Source organism: Lithobates pipiens, unplaced genomic scaffold, assembly GCF_037356315.1.
Source record: "Lithobates pipiens isolate NorthernLeopardFrog02 unplaced genomic scaffold, aLitPip1_a1.2 Scaffold_30, whole genome shotgun sequence".
In the NCBI taxonomy this organism is placed as follows: domain Eukaryota; kingdom Metazoa; phylum Chordata; class Amphibia; order Anura; family Ranidae; genus Lithobates; species Lithobates pipiens.
Window position 1 is genome coordinate 55,324,707 of NW_027507791.1, and position 19,275 is coordinate 55,343,981.

At 46.1% G+C, this 19,275-nt stretch overlaps 2 protein-coding genes across 2 annotated transcripts in view; both read left to right on the forward strand.

The window, feature by feature from the left end:
* Positions 1-216: 216 nt before the first annotated feature.
* On the forward strand, positions 217-2,065 carry LOC143942850 (uncharacterized). The gene has a single exon (XM_077464252.1). The coding sequence runs from the start codon at positions 487-489 to the stop codon at positions 1,930-1,932; it is 1,446 nt and encodes a 481-aa protein (XP_077320378.1). The 5' UTR covers positions 217-486; the 3' UTR covers positions 1,933-2,065.
* An 8,044-nt stretch (positions 2,066-10,109) lies between these two features.
* The window catches only part of SF3B4 (splicing factor 3b subunit 4), a 20,680-nt gene continuing 11,514 nt past the window's right edge, over positions 10,110-19,275 (forward strand). The window contains 5 exon segments of the mRNA XM_077464253.1: positions 10,110-10,243; positions 14,897-15,026; positions 17,680-17,836; positions 17,838-17,894; positions 17,896-18,217. Coding sequence (XP_077320379.1) covers positions 10,210-10,243; positions 14,897-15,026; positions 17,680-17,836; positions 17,838-17,894; positions 17,896-18,217 — 700 coding nt within the window. The 5' untranslated portion in view covers positions 10,110-10,209.

Below are 19,275 nucleotides of genomic sequence, written 5' to 3' on the forward strand. Positions count from 1 at the left end.
TTGGTGAGACAGCCTTACTTTGTGTTGTGTCACCGGCGCAGGAAGTGAGGGCAAATCTCCCATATGGAGACACAGATAGAGATAATAACCCAGAAGAGGTTTTTACATACAGTACAGCAGATACTGGCAGAGCCCTGATGGGAGATGATTTATGATTTGTGGTTTTAGGAGTTTATCTAAAGATATGTAAATAGATCAGTTTTTTATATTGGGGGAGTAAATGTTTAATGAATACCTATTGGGAAGCCCTCCGCTCACTTCCTCTCTTCCTGAGATGACGGGAAGTGAGAAGACATAACATAAAAAGAAACCTTGGAAAAGATTGAACTCTTTTCCCACTCTATCCAAAAAAATTAAGAAATGGGTGGAGTTTCACTTTAATATCTGTACTTCAACTTACCTTCTTTTCTGTTTTCTTTATAGAGGTGCGAATGTTGTTGTCAGGATGAAAGGGCAAAACAGAAAAGGCAAGAGGAGGAGGACCAAATGAGGGAGATGGTCAGGATAATGGAGGAGGAGAGGAGAAGAGAGGAGGAGAGGATAAGAGAGGAGGACAGAATGAGGGAGGAGGCCTGGAGTAGAGAGGCGGAGAGGATAAAAGAGGAGGAGACGAGGAGGGAGGTGGTCAGGATAAGGGAGGAGCAGATGATAAGAGAGGAGGAGAGGAGAATAGAGGAGGACAGAATGAGGGAGGAGGCCTGGAATAGAGAGGAGGAGAGGAGAAGAGAGGAGGACAGAATGAGGGAGATGGTCAGGATAAGAGAGGAGGAGAGGATAAGAGAGGAGGAGAGGATAAGAGAGGAGGCCAGAATGAGGGAGGAGGCCTGGAGAAGAGAGGGGGAGAGGATAACAGAGGAGGCCAGGATAAAGGAGGAGACCAGGATAAGATTTGAGAGGATGAGAGAGCAGAAAAGGATGATAGAGGAGGTGATGAGAGAGGGAGAGATGATAGAGACGGCTTTCAGAAGAATGGAATGTATACAACAGGAGATGATAGCCGACTGCAGCAGCTTTGAGGTGAAATGGAATGAAAGAATGAAGGAAGCAGAGAAGAGGAAACCAAAGAGAGAAATGGAGGTGGCCTTGTGGAAACAGCAAGTCAAGGAGAGGGAGAAAACCAGGGAGAGCGTGAAGGCCAGGCTAAGGGAAGAGGCCAGGCTGAGAGAGGAGGCCAGGAAGAGGGATGAGGCCTGGCTGAGGGAGGAAGAGGCCAGGCTGAAGGAGGAGGCCAGGCTGAAGGAAGAGGCCAGGATAATGGAGGAGGCCAGGATAAGAGAGGAGGCCAGGATAAGAGAGGAGGCCAGGATAAGAGAGGAGGCCTGGATAAGAAAGGAGGCCAGGATAAGAGAGGATGCCTGGATAAGAGAGGAGGCCAGGATAAGAGAGGAGGCCAGGATAAGAGAGGAGGCCGGTATAACAGAGGAGGCAGCCAGGATTATGGAGGAGGCCAGGATAATAAAGGAAAACAGGCAAGCAGAGGAGACTAGGATAAGAAAGGAAGACAGGGAGAAAGAGTTGGCTAGAATAAGGGAGGAGGCCAGGATAAAGGAGGAGGCCAGGATAAAAGAGGAGGACAAGATATGGGAGGAGTTTAGGATGAAGGAGAAGGCCAGGAAGAATGAGGAGGTATGCATAAGAACGTCGGTTAGAGAAAGGGAGGTGGCCAGGATAAGGCAAGAGTGCAGGGCTAGTGTGGAAGCCTGGATTAGTGAGAATACCAGGAAGATGGAGGAGGCCAGGATGAGACAGGATGCCAGGATGAGGGAGGAGTTCAGGATGAGAGAGGAGACCAGGATGAGACAGGATGCCAGGATGAGGGAGGAGTTCAGGATGAGAGAGGAGGCCAGGATGAGGGAGGAGGAGTTCAGGAGAGAGGTGGCCAGGATCTGGGAAGAGGCCCGGATCAGGGAAGAGAGCAGGAGGCCAGGATGAGAGAGAAGGCCGAAGTGAGCGAGGAAGAGGTCAGCATCGGGGAAGAGGCCAGGATGGGGGAAGAGAGCAGAATGCCGCAGATTAGGAGACTGGAACAAAGTGGGGGATGGGTGGTGAGCAGCGATAGAGAGATGGTAGGGGCGGAGTGCAGAAGCACTGTCATATACTACAAATGGTAAAATCAGACAGAGCAGTGGGGGGAACAGCTGTGTCTACTGGGGGGGGGGGGGGGGGGGGACAGCAGTGTACCCTCACTTCTCATTCCGTCAGACAATGCTGAACCCCTGGGGGGCTGTGGCATCTGAGGGGGGGTGAGGAGAGGGGGGCAGTAGTGTCGGATGAGAAGGTGAGGAGTGGGGTGGATTCCCCCTAGTACTTGCCCTCATCAGGCACTGCTGTCCCGCCTCTCATGTCATCTGTCCCAGTGTCACCAGTGCTCACGCCATACACCATACCTACGCAATACACCAGCATAACTTCCCCCCCTCAGGGTGGCAAGATACAGAAACTCCCAGTCCACTTTGTGCCAAAAAATGTGGGAGGGAGGGAGGCGGGCACATTCATTCACTTATTGTGGTCATGGCCCAAAATACAAGGACTCAGATAGTGAGATTTCTTTATGACAACAGGGGCTCTTCAGCCACGCTTGACCCAAAAATGTGCCTTTTAGGTCTCACCAGACTCAACCGACAGGTAAAGACATTTCTATAGGAGACGCTATTCATAGCGCGAAAGGCAATAGCTAGGAAATGGATGAGGACTTGTCCCCAGAGCATTGCAGACCGGAAAGAAGAAATAAACAACACCCTCCCATATAAAAAATGTATATACACCAACAGAGGATGTCCTGAGAAATATCATAAAATTTGGGACAAGTGGCTGCAGGAGTCAGACGTTTGTTCATAACCTAACTCTTGCACCACACATGGGAAAGTTAACGGCACGTGGAACACCAAGCCTATGGGTAATAAAGCAAACGACAAAATCCTGGCACTTCATTTATTTCATGCATAGGACACTATGCACAGGGCGGCACAGTGGTGTAGTGGTTAGCACTCTCACCTAGCAGTAAGGTCGCTGGTTCCAATCCCAACCACGACACTACCTGCCTGGAGTTTGCATGTTCTCCCTGTGCCTGCGTGGGTTTCCTCCGGGTACTCCGGTTTCCTCCCACATTTCAAAAACATGCAGGTAGGCTAATTGGCTTCTGTCCAATATTGGCCCTATATGAGTGGGGACCTTGTATTGTGGGGTCCTTGAGGGTATGGACAAATGCGAGTGTGTAATGTACAGGGATAGGGACAATTGTAGACACTCACTCACAGGTTGAACTGGATGGACTGGTGTCTTTATTCAACCTTACTAACTATGAAACGCTACGTGATAACGAAGATCTGAGACAGAGATACAACTGTTATTTGAAGCTTTGTATGATATGTACCATACCTGGAAATGTACACTATAACATGTATGCACTTTAAACAAAATAAAACTTGTTGATTTAAAAAAAAAAGGGTTGAAATTTTGTGTGTTAGACGTGATAATTTATGGGGACAAATCACCACTGGGAGGGGGGATTTCAGCAGGGGGGCAGATTTGTACTGGGAGGAGGGGAAATTTATTCTTTTGGGGTAATCAAGCAGGTAAGTGCTCAGTATTTTTGGGGGATTTTTGCTGACACATAATGCTCATGCGTTATGGGGGAGGCACAGTTTGGCACATTCGCCCTTGGCTGTAGATAACTTCATCCTGCCACTGTCGCCCTATCCCATACAAGCATCCTCATCACCGCTATACACCATACCAGCGTCCTGATCACCTCCTTACCCCATACCATACCATGCATCAATGCAAACGGTCCATCAGAGTACCCGAGTACCTGTCACAGCCCATCAGAGTACCCAAGTACCTTTCACAGCCCATCAGAGTACCCGAGTACCTGTCCCAGTTCATCTGAGTACCTGTCCCAGTCCATCTGAGTACCTGTCCCAGTCCATCTGAGTACCCGAGTACCTGTCACAGTTCATCTGAGTACCTGAATACCTGTCACAGTTCATCTGAGTACCTGTCACAGCCCATATGAGTACCTGAGTACCTATCACCGCCCTTCAGAGTACCCAAATACCTGTCACCAGGCCATCAGAGTACCCGAGTACCTGTCACCAGACCATCAGAGTACCCGAGTACCTGTCACCAGACCATCAGAGTACTCCAGTACCTGTCACCAGGCCATCAGAGTACTCAAGTACCTGTCACCAGCCCATCAGAGTACCAGAGTACCTATCTGCAGCCCATCAGAGTACCTGAGTACCTATTTGCAGCCCATGCCTCATAGAATATACGTTGGGGTGTTTGCTTTCCAAAATGGGGTAATTTTGTGGGTAATTTCACTGTCCTGGTGCTCCAGGACCTTCAAAAGTGTGATGGGTAGGAATGAAATGAGGTGTCATTTATGTTCCTAGAACGCCTGAAGGTACTACTTCAATATTCGGTCTCTATGTGGCCAGGCTGTGTAAAAGTCCTACACATGTGGTATCGCCATACTCGGGAGGAGGAGCAGAATGTGTTTTGGTGGTGTAGTTTTTGCTATATACATGCTATGTGTTAGAAATATCTTAAAAATTGACAACTTTGTGTAAAAAAAAAAATGCGGTTTCATTTTTTTCCACATTTTCCAAAAACTTCTGGAAAAAAATTAACCGTTCAAAAGACGGTTCATTTTTAGGTGGTTGTGAAATGAGATGCGTCATTTTTGCTCGTAGAATGCCTAAAGGTGCCACTTCAATGTTGGTGCTCTGTATGTGGCCAGGCTGTGTAAAAGTCTCACACATGTGGTATCGCCATACTCGAGAAGAGTAGCAGAATGTATTTTGGGGTGTAATTTGTGGTATGCATATGCTATGTGTGAGAAATAACCTGATAATATGACAATTTTGTAAAAAAATAAAATAAAAAAAATCTTAATTTTGCAAAGAATTGTGGGAAAAAAATGACAACTTAAAAAAACTCACCATGCTACTTAATACCTTGGAATGTCTACTTTCTAAAAAGGGGGCATTTGGGGGGTATTTGTACTTTCCTGACTTGTTAGTGTCTCAAGAAATGAGATACACCTGATGTACTGAAGGCCTGATCAGAAGTGATCAATTTTCAGTGATTGGCACCATAGTTTGTAGACTCTATAACTTTCACAAAGACCTAATATTATAGACTAATGTGGGTTATTTTTACCAAAGATATGTAGCAGTATAAATTTTGGCCAAAATGTATGAAGAAAAATTACTAATTAGCAATATTTTATGACAGAAACAAAGAAAAAGGCATTTTTTTTCACAAAATGTACGTTTTTTTTAATTTATAGCACAAAAATTAAAAACCCACTAGTGATTAAATATCACAAAAGAAAGCTCTATTTGTGTGGAAAAAAGGACGCAAGTTTCATATGGGTACAGTGTTGCATGACTGAGTAATTGTCATTCAAACTGTGAGAGTGCTGAAAGCTGAAAATTGGTCTGGTCAGGAAGGGGGTGTAAGTGCACTGTATTGAGGTGGTTAAATATAGTGCCTGGGAGGTCCCCTTAGTTTGCCTGTAAAGTGGCGCATTTGTGCAATGTGTAGAACAATTCCACAGCAAAATGACATTCCTAAAGGAAAAAAATGTCTTTTAAACTTGCTCGCAGCTGTAATGTATTGCTGGCTTCTGGTATGGATTTTAAGGGGAACTCTATGCCAAAATTAAAAAGAAAATCGGTGTGGGGGCCCCCCCAAAATCCATACCAGACCCTTATCATCCGAGCATGCAGCCTGGATGATGGGGGGGGCCTGCATTCCCTCAACATGGGGATGGTGCTTCGGGGTCCCCCCATGTTGATTGGGACAAGAGCCTCTTCCCGACAATACTGACCATTGGTTGTCAGGGTCTGCGGGTGGGGGGGGCTTATCGGAATCTGGAAGATCCCTTTAACAAGGGCAAAATGTGACAGTGGAGGGGAGGATGGTGCAAACAAATAGTTTCCCTTTTGGGTGGAGCTCCGCTTTAACACTTATTAGGCACACAGTTAACCCTTTGATTGTCCTAGATGTTAACCCCTTCCCAGCCAGTGTCATTAGTGCAGTGACTGTAAAGTAGTATTACTGATCACTGGTGATGTCAAGGGAAGTTAGTCAGTTCCCCCCAGCATCAGTTAGTATAAGTGTCAAAATGGCCGCCGCACTATCCAGTGGTGGTTGGTGCTCCATTTTTGGGGGGGCAAACATATATGAATTTGCTGTTGTCACACAAGTAGGTGGGCTCAGGGTGCACTGCTCTGCGCCCAGAGCCCAACTTTATTGAAGCCTCTGGCTCTAATCATGTGCTTCGAAAAAAAAAAAAAACATTGAAATCCATGCGTCCAGCATGTAGATTAAGGCCTGGACAAATAGACTAGGTGGGCCGGGCCCCTGCGCCCCATATGGATGGGTCGCCACTGGCACTATCACAGTTCCACTATAAGTCGCTGATCACCGCCAATACTATTATAAGAAAGAAAATAATAAAAACTCCAGTAAGCATACCATAGTTTGTAGATGCTATAACTTTCACACAAACCAATAAATGGACACATATTGGGATTTTTTCTACTGGTGGTGGTGGTGGTGTTCTCACCTCTGAAGAGTTTACTTTTGAAGAGTATACTCAAATTGGGCAATAGAATTTCTCCTTTTCGGGACTGTAGTGGCACCTGCACATTAAAAAGTGGTTCATGGACTATTTTTTATAATTTTTTTCACTGAATATTGTTTTTGGTCACTTTATTTGGGTTCATATACTACACATGAGCCAAACTTAGTTTTATATGGACATATGTATGTTTTCATGCATATTTATGATTCAGTACTATAATATAGCGCTGCACAAATTTTTATAAAAATACTCACAGTTACCGTGCAGCAAGAGTGCAATAGTGATAGCTGGAGGCTCCCCAAGGGGTATCTTTTCCGGGAGCTGCGCTGGCGTCCGGCGCACGCAAAACCCCCACATGACAACACCCGGGGCGGACAGAACTCCAAAGGGTGATGGTCCCTAGGAATGGTTATGTATGTGATTGAAGACGTCTAAAGGGTTTCTAGAAAAAATGTGAGAGTGAATAAAGTGACACGTGAAAAAAAAAATAAAAAAAATTAATAGTATAAAAGTGTACACAATATAACAATAGGGTATTGTACCTGTGTCAGTGATGGCATCAGTGAAAAACAAAACCATTGAATCAAATGTGGTGTGCAATAACCAAATCCAAAATAAAAATGTTTTAAATAAAATGTAAAAAATGTGAGTGCATTATCTTGGATAGCTTACCTAGTGCTGAGAGATGTGAAGCAATGAAGTGAAGTGCTGGGTGCTAGCCAGGGGCGGACTGACCATTCGCCAACTCGGGTACTGCCCGAGGGCCCCGGGCCACTAGGGGGCCCCATCAGGGTTGCCAGTCTCATTAAAACCAGGGACAGTATGTAAAAATCTGTGTTTTTTTTACATCTGTCCCTGAAATGTCCCTTACCAACAGTCTTTTGGTCTAAAAATCCTGAGATTATAGCTGCCCCACCTCTCCAGTACCTTCTCAGCCAATAGAAACATGTCTGTGTATACTGTGTGATTGTATAGTGTGTGTGTATACTGTGTGGCCCCATAATCTCTGATTGCCTGAGGTCCCCATAATCTCCTATTGCCCGGGGGCCCCATGAGTTGTCAGTCCGCCCCTGGTGCTAGCAATGTAAGGAGGGAAGACCAACCTGTGGGAAATGCCATCCCCGAATGGGGCACATAAGGGCACGCACGCCAATCACCCACAAACGCCACGCTAGCGTGCAAGGTGGGGGGAGGTGCCCGTGGCCGAGAGAGCAAGTCTTGTGTTGTTTTTGGTGCCAATGCCACCGCCATTTGCCGCTGATGGAAAAGACAAGGGGCAACGACGCTCAGAAGAACGCTAACATCCATGGTGTATAGGGCGCAACGTCGAGGCACAGCGCGGCAGTATCCCGACCCTCCCAGATAAACATGGGGGAGGGGAGGAGATCCTGCGGTGTGCATCACAGCTCCGGGATATGAAGTGAGCTGATGGCTCAAGGATCCAGATCACGGGGGCACTAATTATGGAGACGTAGAAATAACTAAATATTTGATTAATTTGATGGAACAAGCATAGACCAACCTATAAAATATGTGATACCTTAGCAAGGTTAACAATTTGTGAAACAGATTGAACAGACTAATTGAATAGGGTAGCATGTTAAGACCAACCGCAATAAAATTATACCGATTGCTATAGTCAGACCCGACTCCATACAAGCTGCGTGCTTCCATCCCTATCTGCATTGGCAAGAAATGGGGAGAAGCTGGTACTTTATTTGAGGCAGAGACCCGGTGGGGTCTCATATACAAAGTCTCAGAGGATGTCCTGTCTGTGCCTATGACAATGGTTCCTCAGTCCCTCAGAAGCACAAACAGCTCAATGCTTGAATATCATCAGACATGTTGCATATAATATATATATATATATATATATATATATATATATATATATCCTATGACGGGAACATCCATGCTCTATCCATGTCCTACCTGATCTGTACCTCTCATCTCCAGAGACTCCAAACTGCTAGAGTTTAGCTTTGTGTTGCCATAGTGACCAAGCAGCTCACTGCACATGCTCAGTGGGGCTCTGGCTGAGAGTTTGCAGCTAGCAGAGTGAGGCTGGGTTCACACTGCAGCGGTTTATGAGAACGGATGTGATTCGCACCGCACTGCAGTACAAATCACATCCGATCTCTGTGCGATGCGAGTTCAGCCATACAGATAGTGTGGCTGAATTTGCATCGCACACGGCCCAAACTCACACAGGACCCTTTTTTTGGTCCGCAGCAGAATCGGATCGCATGGGTGTTCACACCATGCAATCCAATTCCTGTCTGAGTTTGCAGATCGCACTGCGATATGCGAACTGATCTGGGGGTGTCATTAACATTTCACTGTCACTCCCAGCAGTTCGCATAGGGCAGTGTGAACTGCCACCGGGAGGTATGCGATGCGGGAACCCGCCGCGCATTTGCGGCATTCCCGCATTGCTGCAATGTGAACCTAGCCTGAAGCTGATGGCAGATTAACCTAGACTCCTTAGTGAATCCAAAAATCATCTATTCCACGAAACCCAGAAGTAACCCCTAAATTTAGACAACAATGCTCCTGCTCGTAGTGATTCTACGGGCGGAAGCTAATCAGCGCATTGGATTGCACCACAACGCGGGTTACCCAACTTCTACTAACACAAAATTAGCAGAAGGAGCCCAAAGGGTGGCGATAAAGAGCTGAAAAACCACATAGTACGTTACTACGTTCGTGTTTGTTGGCCGGCAATTCCTTGCCGTTTGTATGCAAGACAAAATCCAGGCACACGCCTTTGGACAAAAGTCAGAGGTTTTGTCTGCAGAAAATAAGATTGTGTGTACGAGGCTTTAGAGCAGTGATTCTCAACCAGGGTTCCGTGGAACTCTAGGGTTCCTCCAGAGGTTGCTAGGGGTTCCTTCAGCACTGGGCCATTTCTGCCTCTCTAAGTTCCCACTCACACCAATAATCTTTTTAACTATCTGTAAGGAGGTAATTCTTCCCAATGACCACAAGTGTAAGGACCATTCTTCCCACTGACCATCACACTAATGTATCATGAGTTGTAGATTTCTAATTTTTAGCAGGGGGTTCTCTGAGACCGGAGAACTATTTCAAGGGTTCCTCTGTGTTGAAAAGGTTGAGAACGGCTGCTTTAGAGTTCGGCTCTCCAGGGCCATCTTTAAATGAGGGCAAAAGGGGCAGCTGCCCTGGGCCCAGTCATTGTTGTGTGGACCAAAGCAGCTGCCCTTTGAGCCCACGCTGCCCACAAAGAGTTGATAAGTGGGCTCCAAGAAAATGTTGTCCAGGGTCCAATCAATATTAAACACAGACCTGCTGCTCTTGTTTATTTATACACGTCATGCTTGTGATAATCACTTTCCAGTGCTGCCTGACTCTGCACAGGAAGCCATAAACATATTTGCATATAAATATAAGTAAGTATTGACATATAAATACTCCTGAATGGAAAATTCCATGTATTTTAAAACCGCGCCTCCTTCTAGCTCCTTCAGGTTTGTGTTCACTGTGCGCGTACAATAAAGTTTTTATCAGCGTAAGGAGCTTGCCGGAACGGAAGTGACGTAGAGGAAGTAGGGACGAAGCAGCGGCGCTGAGGCTGTGTTGCATGCTGGTTGAAGATGGCGGCGGGACCGATTTCGGAGCGGAACCAGGGTAAGACGGGGGTGATAAGCAGGACTGCAGAGGAAGGTGACGGTGGGCTCTACGGACCGGTCCTGCTGTAGAACTGGGAGCTTTGTGTTGGGCCTTCATAGCAAAAGCAGCGCCGCTCTGGGGTAATGGCAGTGATCTGGTTGCTACGGGCAACGGCTCCTAGTGCTCGGCCTTGTAGTGTATGGGCGGCCTGTGGAGTGGAGAGGGGTCCACACATGACTGCCTGGTCATGGAATAGTAAAGGGGGTTGGCTGTCTTCTGAAAATGCCATTTGTCTGGCCGTGGCTGGCTTTTCACACTGGAATACGATCTGCCCGGTGTCAGACTGACTGAATTGTAGCCGGAGTGTCGGCATGGCAGCCAGACAAGTAGCATTTTTGAAAGGAAGCCTGCAGTGGTATTTTCCTGCTTCCCTCAACATTGAGGAGCCCAGACCATCCTAGAGACAGAACACTCACCTATAATAGAGGGGGGCCCCCCATGATGGAGAGAGGGGGGCCCCCCATCCTCCGCTTATGACGGAGAGAGAGAGGGGGACCCCCCCCCATCCTCCGCTTATGACGGAGAGAGGGGGACCCCCCCATCCTCCGCTTATGACGGAGAGAGAGAGGGGGACCCCCCCCATCCTCCGCTTATGACGGAGAGAGAGAGGGGGACCCCCCCATCCTCCGCTTATGACGGAGAGAGAGAGGGGGACCCCCCCATCCTCCGCTTATGACGGAGAGAGAGAGGGGGACCCCCCCATCCTCCGCTTATGACGGAGAGAGAGAGGGGGACCCCCCATCCTCCGCTTATGACGGAGAGAGAGAGGGGGACCCCCCCATCCTCCGCTTATGACGGAGAGAGAGAGGGGGACCCCCCCATCCTCCGCTTATGACGGAGAGAGAGAGGGGGACCCCCCCATCCTCCGCTTATGACGGAGAGAGAGAGGGGGACCCCCCCATCCTCCGCTTATGACGGAGAGAGAGAGGGGGACCCCCCATCCTCCGCTTATGACGGAGAGAGAGAGGGGGACCCCCCCATCCTCCGCTTATGACGGAGAGAGAGAGGGGGACCCCCCCATCCTCCGCTTATGACGGAGAGAGAGAGGGGGACCCCCCCATCCTCCGCTTATGAAGGAGAGAGGGGGGGGTCCCATCCTCCGCTTATGAAGGAGAGGGGGGGGGGTCCCATCCTCCGCTTATGAAGGAGAGAGGGGGGGGGGTCCCATCCTCCGCTTATGAAGGAGAGAGGGGGGGGGGTCCCATCCTCCGCTTATGAAGGAGAGAGGGGGGGGGTCCCATCCTCCGCTTATGAAGGAGAGAGGGGGGGGGGTCCCATCCTCCGCTTATGAAGGAGAGAGGGGGGGGGTCCCATCCTCCGCTTATGAAGGAGAGAGGGGGGGGGGTCCCATCCTCCGCTTATGAAGGAGAGAGGGGGGGGGGTCCCATCCTCCGCTTATGAAGGAGAGAGGGGGGGGGTCCCATCCTCCGCTTATGAAGGAGAGAGGGGGGGGGGGGTCCCATCCTCCGCTTATGAAGGAGAGAGGGGGGGGGGTCCCATCCTCCGCTTATGAAGGAGAGAGGGGGGGGGTCCCATCCTCCGCTTATGAAGGAAAGAGGGGGGGGGTCCCATCCTCCGCTTATGAAGGAAAGAGGGGGGGCCCCCATCCTCCGCTTATGCTGATGACAGAGGGGTGGTCGATATCACCTTACACAAAGTTACTCCACACCGTGGCTTACATTGTACAGCCCATTTATAAAATACAGCCTGCGGTGTGGCCTGGTGACATTACTGTCGGCACATCACATGACCAGGCTTTCCTTCAGACTGAGGCTCACACTTAGTGCGGATGCGGCTGACAGCAGGGGACTGGTGCATCCCTGTCCTCCATTTCCGGGACGAGTCAGGCCTGAATTTGGACCTGAAATGGAGCCAAAGATGCACAGGACACCTGTACAAACAACTGGCCACATGAACGGGCTTCGTTGAGAGCCGGTCACACTCTCCTGTCGTGCGAATTGGAATGCGGAGAAATACACATCCAATTCACAATAGTGTGAACCCAGCCTAAAGTACAACTTAAGGCAAAAGTTTTTTTTTTTGGATTGAGTGGGAGAGGGATTAGGACACCTGTCAGTTCTTATTGCTGTCTGTACCCCCGTCATTAGGGAGATTCACCCTCTCCATTTGTCCTGGTTACCATTGAAAGTGACAATCCCAAATTCTAGATTGTCACCAGAGGAGGAATAGAGGGGAAATCTTCTAGTGGAGTAATACTAGAGTTGGGTCATTTTTTTTTATATATATATATATATATGACACTGCGCCAGTCCTGAGGAGTTTTAGGCGAGGCTGTTGCTTCGGCCTAGTCCGCCGCAGCCTCTCCTAAAAACTCCTGCCCACAGCGCCGGTCCTGGTGGGGGAAAAAAAAAAAAAATCTATTTGCTGAAATTTGAATCGATTTGACCTCTCAACTCGATTCAAGATTTAAATTGAATTTTGCAACTATGAACACATGCTTATATATATATATATATATATATATATATATATATATATATATATATATATATATATATATATATATATATATATATATATATATATATATATATATATATATATATATATATATATATTCTGAAACAACTAATCGATTATGAAATTAATCGGCCACTAACATAATGGGGTTAAAAAAAACTAAAATTAGCCCTTTATAGTACAAAAAGAGTAAATCGCTACTGTAAATATTACTTTCACTGTCTCATATTAAAAATGAACCCCTTACAGTAGTAATTATTCTTTTTGTACTAATTTTAGTTTTTTTTTAACCCCATTATGTTACTAAACATCTCAGGCCTGGGTCACACCTCTGTGTTTTTGGTGCTATTTGCAGAAACACACTACAGTTCATTTACATTGTTTCCTATGGGACACATTCATATCCATGATTTTTTCAGCTGCTGTGTATTTGGAAAAGACAAGTACTTTTTTTTTCTTTTTTTTTAACACAAAACAGTGCTATTTTGTTTTTTTGGTTCAATATACTTCAATGGAGAAGCTGCAGAAAAGCATGTAATAATACCTTTTTGCGGCAATTTGTGTTTTTGAATCTGCCCAACAACAAATTGGCCAAAAAAAATGTAAAAATACAAATCGCAGCAAAATGACCTTTTTTTTTTTTTTTTTACCCTTTTTTAAAGGGTTTAAACCGATTAATCGAAACAATAATTGGCCAACTAATCGATTATGAAAATAATCGTTAGTTGCAGCCCTAATAGAGAATATATTTATATATATATATATATATATATATATATATATATATATATAATTATTATTCTCTATCTATCCTGTAAGCATGTGTTCATAGTTGCAGTTTTGGTAATCGGGTATTACAGCTACAAATCAGCTGTCTAGGGGTCTCTACAGCCACCCAATCGGTTATACGGTATTGAGAAGGGTCTTTAACGCTGCCGGTGGTGGTTCCCAGGACCACAGTAAATGACCTGCACAACTCCACACAGAGGAGGAGATGGAGGAGAGTTCATTCCCCGATCTCCTCTGTGACAAATAAAGCTGAAAGCGGCAACGGTTTTGTCACTCCCAGTTTCAGAGCAGTCATTTTCTGACTGTTGGGGGGCCTTTTCACCCTTCTCTAGCAAAATCGCTGTAAAAATGCATATGCAGGTTTTATTGCTATCTTGCTGTGTTTCAGATACTTTTACTGTGTTTCACAGGTGCAGGCAACCCCAAAAAAACAGACAACTTGACTCAAAAAACGCAAATTTAGCGTTTTTTTTTTTTTTTCTCTCCCAGAATTTTACAGCTTTTTCCATGAATTTCAATGGGAAGTTGCATTTTTGGTGTATTTTTCAAATCCGCACCAAGGATACAGCATTCATGACTTAAAAACGCACTTACACCCATAATGCAGTGGTGACAAGAGTCCCATAGGATTTAGAGGAAACACTTTTGTGCGTTTTTCTTGAAAGGTAAAAACTTATCAATGTGAAAGAGAGCTCTTACAGATAGGGCTTGATTAGCTGTTTCCTATCTATGATTGGTTAGTTTCTTTGAAGGGCAGGTAGACCTTGGGGGTCTAATAGATCTTTGATGTCTGCATGAAGAGTATCTGTCAGCTGGCCAAAGCTATCACAAGGTTGTCTGTTCACAAAGGGAAATGAGCTCAAATAGTAGAGCGCTTGCTTAGCATGTGAGAGGTAGCGGGATCAATGCCTGCGTTGTCCATTAGGCAAAGGGCCCTATTGTTTATAGCAAAAACATTCAAGAATAAAAAAAATGCTTAAAAAGTGTATTAATTTAATGGATATTAATGTCTCCATAAAGAGTACCTGTCATCTGGTGAACGTACTCACAACAACGTACTGTTAGTCCCCTTGTGAAGGCAATAAAGTTAAATGGGGAGGGGGGAGTGTAATAAAAAAAAAAAAAAACTTTTTATAGCACCCCCCCCCCCCCCCCCCCCCCCACATATACATTGAATGCAAATGTGCATGTAGGTCTGCCACACATATGTATACTGATTGCGCTACGTGTGTGAGATATCACCGCAAACAGAGAGGAATAATTACAGTGCTATCATTCATAATTAACATTGTATTAGCTGGTGATTAATGCATCCCTTTGTGCTATTTTGTTCTCTCCTAGACGCCACAGTCTATGTCGGAGGTTTGGACGAGAAGGTATCCGAGCCACTACTATGGGAGCTGTTTCTTCAAGCCGGTCCAGTAGTAAACACTCACATGCCCAAAGACCGGGTCACAGGGCAGCATCAAGGTGAGGTCAACATATGTGCCTATTGAGGGTCCTGCAAAAAGAAGTAGTTATACCAGCATTCACTTGTACTTCCATTGAGTTGTATCTTTATGGACCCATAAAATTCAGTCTTGCGGAGAATGCCCTCCATCAGACTTTTACCAGCCATAGGCTTTACAATTGGAGATCTGCTAAAGCTAGCGCTTGCATTCTTCACATTTTCAACTTGGGGCTTTTAGCACTGTAAGTAGGTTTAAAAAAGGTGCCTCTAAACATCTACCATAACACATCCAAACACTTATCGTGAAGTGAAATGAAGACTTAACTGTTCTCTTCACTACTTGCAAGCAATCCTTAAAGGACACGTTCACCTTTGGTGACATGTTATGTTGCACCCGTATTTAGGTTAGAACGTTAAAGTGGGGTTCCACCCTAAAGTGGAACTTCCGCTGATCGGAACCCTCCCCCCCTCCGGTGTCACAATTGGCACCTTACAGGGGGAGGGGAGGGGGGGGGGTGGTGATACCTGTCAAAGACAGTATTTACACCCACTTCCAGTCATAGACTTCCGTGGGAGTCTGTCATTTTCCTGTCCAACTGCGCTGTCTGCTGGGACACACACGGGTCCTAGAGACAGCGCGGACAATTCCTATTGCGCTGCGCGACTCGCCATGCGCAGTAGGGAACCGGGAAGTGAAGCCGATTCGCTTCAATTCCTGATTCCCTCACCTAGAATGGTGACGGCAGCAGCCAAGAGCCGAACGATCGATCGGCCTCGGCTGCCGGCATCGCTGGAACCCGGGACAGGTGAGTGTCCATTTATTAAAAGTCAGCAGCTGTAGTATTTATAGCTGCTGGCTTTTAATATATATATTTTTTTTTATTTATTTTTTTTTTTTTAGTGGAATCCCTCTTTAAGAACACCTGCCTGTGCCCCTCTTATCCCCCACGGTGATAGCGGGCAAGGGATCTTCTCCCTGCACCCACTGCCACAATTTAAAGAGTATGGCTGTCCAGGGCTCCACCGACATCTCTGTATCATTCACTCATGCCAGTCTGCAAATGAGTGAACTGCAACTACTGTTTGCCACCATGGTAGATGACTTGTAGGTTTCAGTGAACCGCAAGGATGCTGAAGAGTGCTCTTCTAGTTCATTGGTCTTCCTACTCTCCAGTAACTGCCTGTATGGGAGGTGTGGGTGGACAGCTATACTGAAATTCGTCAGGAGGCTGATATTGCACCCGTGACCTGCTGATTACAGGTGCAATGCTCTGCAGGCCCCAGAAAAAAAAAATTCTTTAGCTACATACAGTGCTATGTTCCTGTTCTGCTCACCTAATCCATACCAATTTTTTTTTGGTCGACAAGATGGCATGGACTGGAATAAAAACATTATTGGAAGTTCTAAGCCTAATGCCCCATACACACGATCGGAAGTTCCTCCAGCAAAAGTTTCATGTGAGCTTTTTGGTTGGACATTCTGGCCATGTGTATGCTCCATCTGACTTTTGCTGGCGGAATCTCTTCCAGCAAAACATTGAGATTGTTCTGTTCGGAAATTCCGATCGTCTGTAGCAATTCCGACACGCAAAATTCCTACGCGTGCTCGGAAACAATTTGACTCATGCTCGGAAGCATTGAACTTCATTTTCTCGGCTCATCGTGGTGTTGTACGTCGTCGAAAGTTCAGAGAATGTGTGACCGCATGTATGCCAGCCAAGCTTGAGCGTAATTCCTTCGGAAAAACCATCAAAGATTTTTCTGATTGAAATTCCGCTGGTGTGTATGGGGCATTACTCACTGTGACAGAAATGTCCCCATTGGAAGCGAGGGGAAATTCTTCCTATAGGGGCACAGATGGCAATAAAGAAAAAAGTTTTCTAACACTTCCCTTCTCTAGCCCAGATGAAATATATTGTTTTTCTTGGTGCTGGATTTTTATATGGGAACTGCAATTGCTGAATTGTTGAAGATGCAGGCCCCAGCTGATATACTTCCCTACCTAATGAATTCCCTAACCTACAAACTAGGATGTAGGACTGCAGGAACATTTCAAACATGAGTGCACGTGCTTCCAACTCCCCAAGTTCTTTACCCAATCAGGCCTCATGAACACGGGCACACCGATCCGTACACTCATGGGAAGAGCCGTCTTCAGCCTCCTGGGGTGTACCAGGTGTTCTGTACAGGCAGCCTGTTCATATCAATGGCAGGTGGCCGACTTCACAGATTTGAGCCCATCCATGTATGTACATCTGTGCCAGTCAGGATGCAGTCTTTCGGCATTCTGACTTGTGTACCCGAATCCACACAGAGTTGTGCAGGCTTCCTGCAGGGAACACATGTGCATCGGTATGTCTGTGTGAATGAAGCCTAACTAAAAAGTTAATGGAACTGCAGCATCAAATGGATTGTTGGGACAGTAGAGACCCTTGTGCTTCTGAAGGTAGGGGCTGATTGGAGGGACTGAGACTTAATGCAAGTCTAGACTAATTCCAGGAGCCAGTAGCTGCTGTCTTTTAGTGTTTGGAGGTACATGTTTCCTTGCCTGCTGGCTTTTACTATAGTTTGTCCTTCCATGACGCTTGTTCTGTCTATTGTATCTTGCAAACATTTAACTTCTGATCATGTAATTTATTGGGGTCTGAAGTAATTCTGCTGATATTCTGCAGGTTTATGGCTTTGTGGAGTTCCTTAGTGAGGAGGATGCAGACTATGCCATTAAGATTATGAACATGATAAAATTATACGGGAAGCCCATTCGAGTGAATAAAGCCTCGGCACACAACAAAAATTTGGACGTTGGAGCAAACATTTTTATTGGTAACCTGGGACCCTGAGATCGATGAGAAGCTTCTGTATGACACCTTCAGTGCCTTTGGTGTCATCCCTGCAGACCCCCAAGATCATGCGAGATCCAGACACTGGCAACTCCAAGGGCTACGCTTTCATCAACTTTGCCAGCTTTGATGCTTCAGACGCAGCCATCGAGGCCATGAATGGACAGTATTTATGTAACCGTCCCATCACAGTGTCCTATGCCTTTAAGAAAGACTCCAAGGGTGAGAGGCACGGCTCGGCGGCAGAGCGGTTGCTGGCTGCACAGAACCCACTGTCCCAGGCTGATAGGCCTCACCAGCTTTTTGCAGATGCCCCTCCTCCTCCTTCAGTTCCTGCTGTCATCACTTCCCTAACCAGCGCGGTAGCTGCAGGTGAGTTGGACTTGGTGGTGTACTAGGGGTAGGTGCACACAGGGATTTTACCTGCCTTTTTTCATCCATCCTTGCTAGGAAGGGTTGTGCAGCATCAAAAATGTTCTTCCTTCAGGCTTTTCATTCTTTTTTTGTATTTTTTTTTTTTTTTTTCACCACCTGTGACATATTCCTTGAGTTTATATTTTAGTTTTTTTGCACACTCCACTGTGTTTATTCACAGGTAAGCTCCGTGGGTCAGAGAGGGACAGGAGCTTGGTAGGGATAGATGTAGCTAAGCAATAAAAAGCATGGCTGGACAGTCAGAGGTAGCATCAAGGCATAGCTCTTTATTCTTCAGCAGCGATGACAACAGGGGATTAATTCTGGAGATAAAATTATAATTCTCCCGCTTTACAAGACTCTGGTCCGGCCGCACCTGGAGTATGCTGTCCAGTTCTGGGCGCCAGTCCTCAAGAAGATGTACTGAAAAATGGAGCGAGTACAAAGAAGGGCAACAAAGTTAATAAAGGGTCTAGAGGATATTAGTTATGAGGAAAGGTTGTGAGCACTGAACTTATTCTCTCTGGAGAAGAGACACAAGAGAGGGGATATGATTTCAATATACAAATACCGTACTGGTGACTCCACGATAGGGATAAAACTTTTTTGCGGAAGGGAGTTTAACAAGACTCATGACCACTCATTAAAATTAGAAGTAAAGAGGTTTAACCTTAAACTACATAGAGGATTTACTGTAAGAGCGGCAAAGATGTGGATTTCCCTTATGTGGTGGTCTCAGCGGGGAGCATCGATAGTTTCTAGAAACTATTAGATAAGCATCTGAATGACTGCAACATACAGAGATATACAATGTAATACTGACATATAATCCCACGTATAGGTTGGACTTGATGGACTTTGTGTTTAAAAAAATAAAAATAAATCTAAAAAGACCTACTACTTTCACCTGTGTAACAGCTTCCCAACTATAGAAGGGCTATGAGGTGCCAGATTAGACAATTTGTTGCATGGGATAAAGACCTTTACTTTAGGCAGTTTTATCAATAGCAATATGT

Coding starts and splice junctions, on each gene's coding strand:
- LOC143942850 (XM_077464252.1), top strand. CDS start 487: ATGAGGGAGATGGTCAGGATAATGGAGGAGGAGAGGAGAAGAGAGGAG.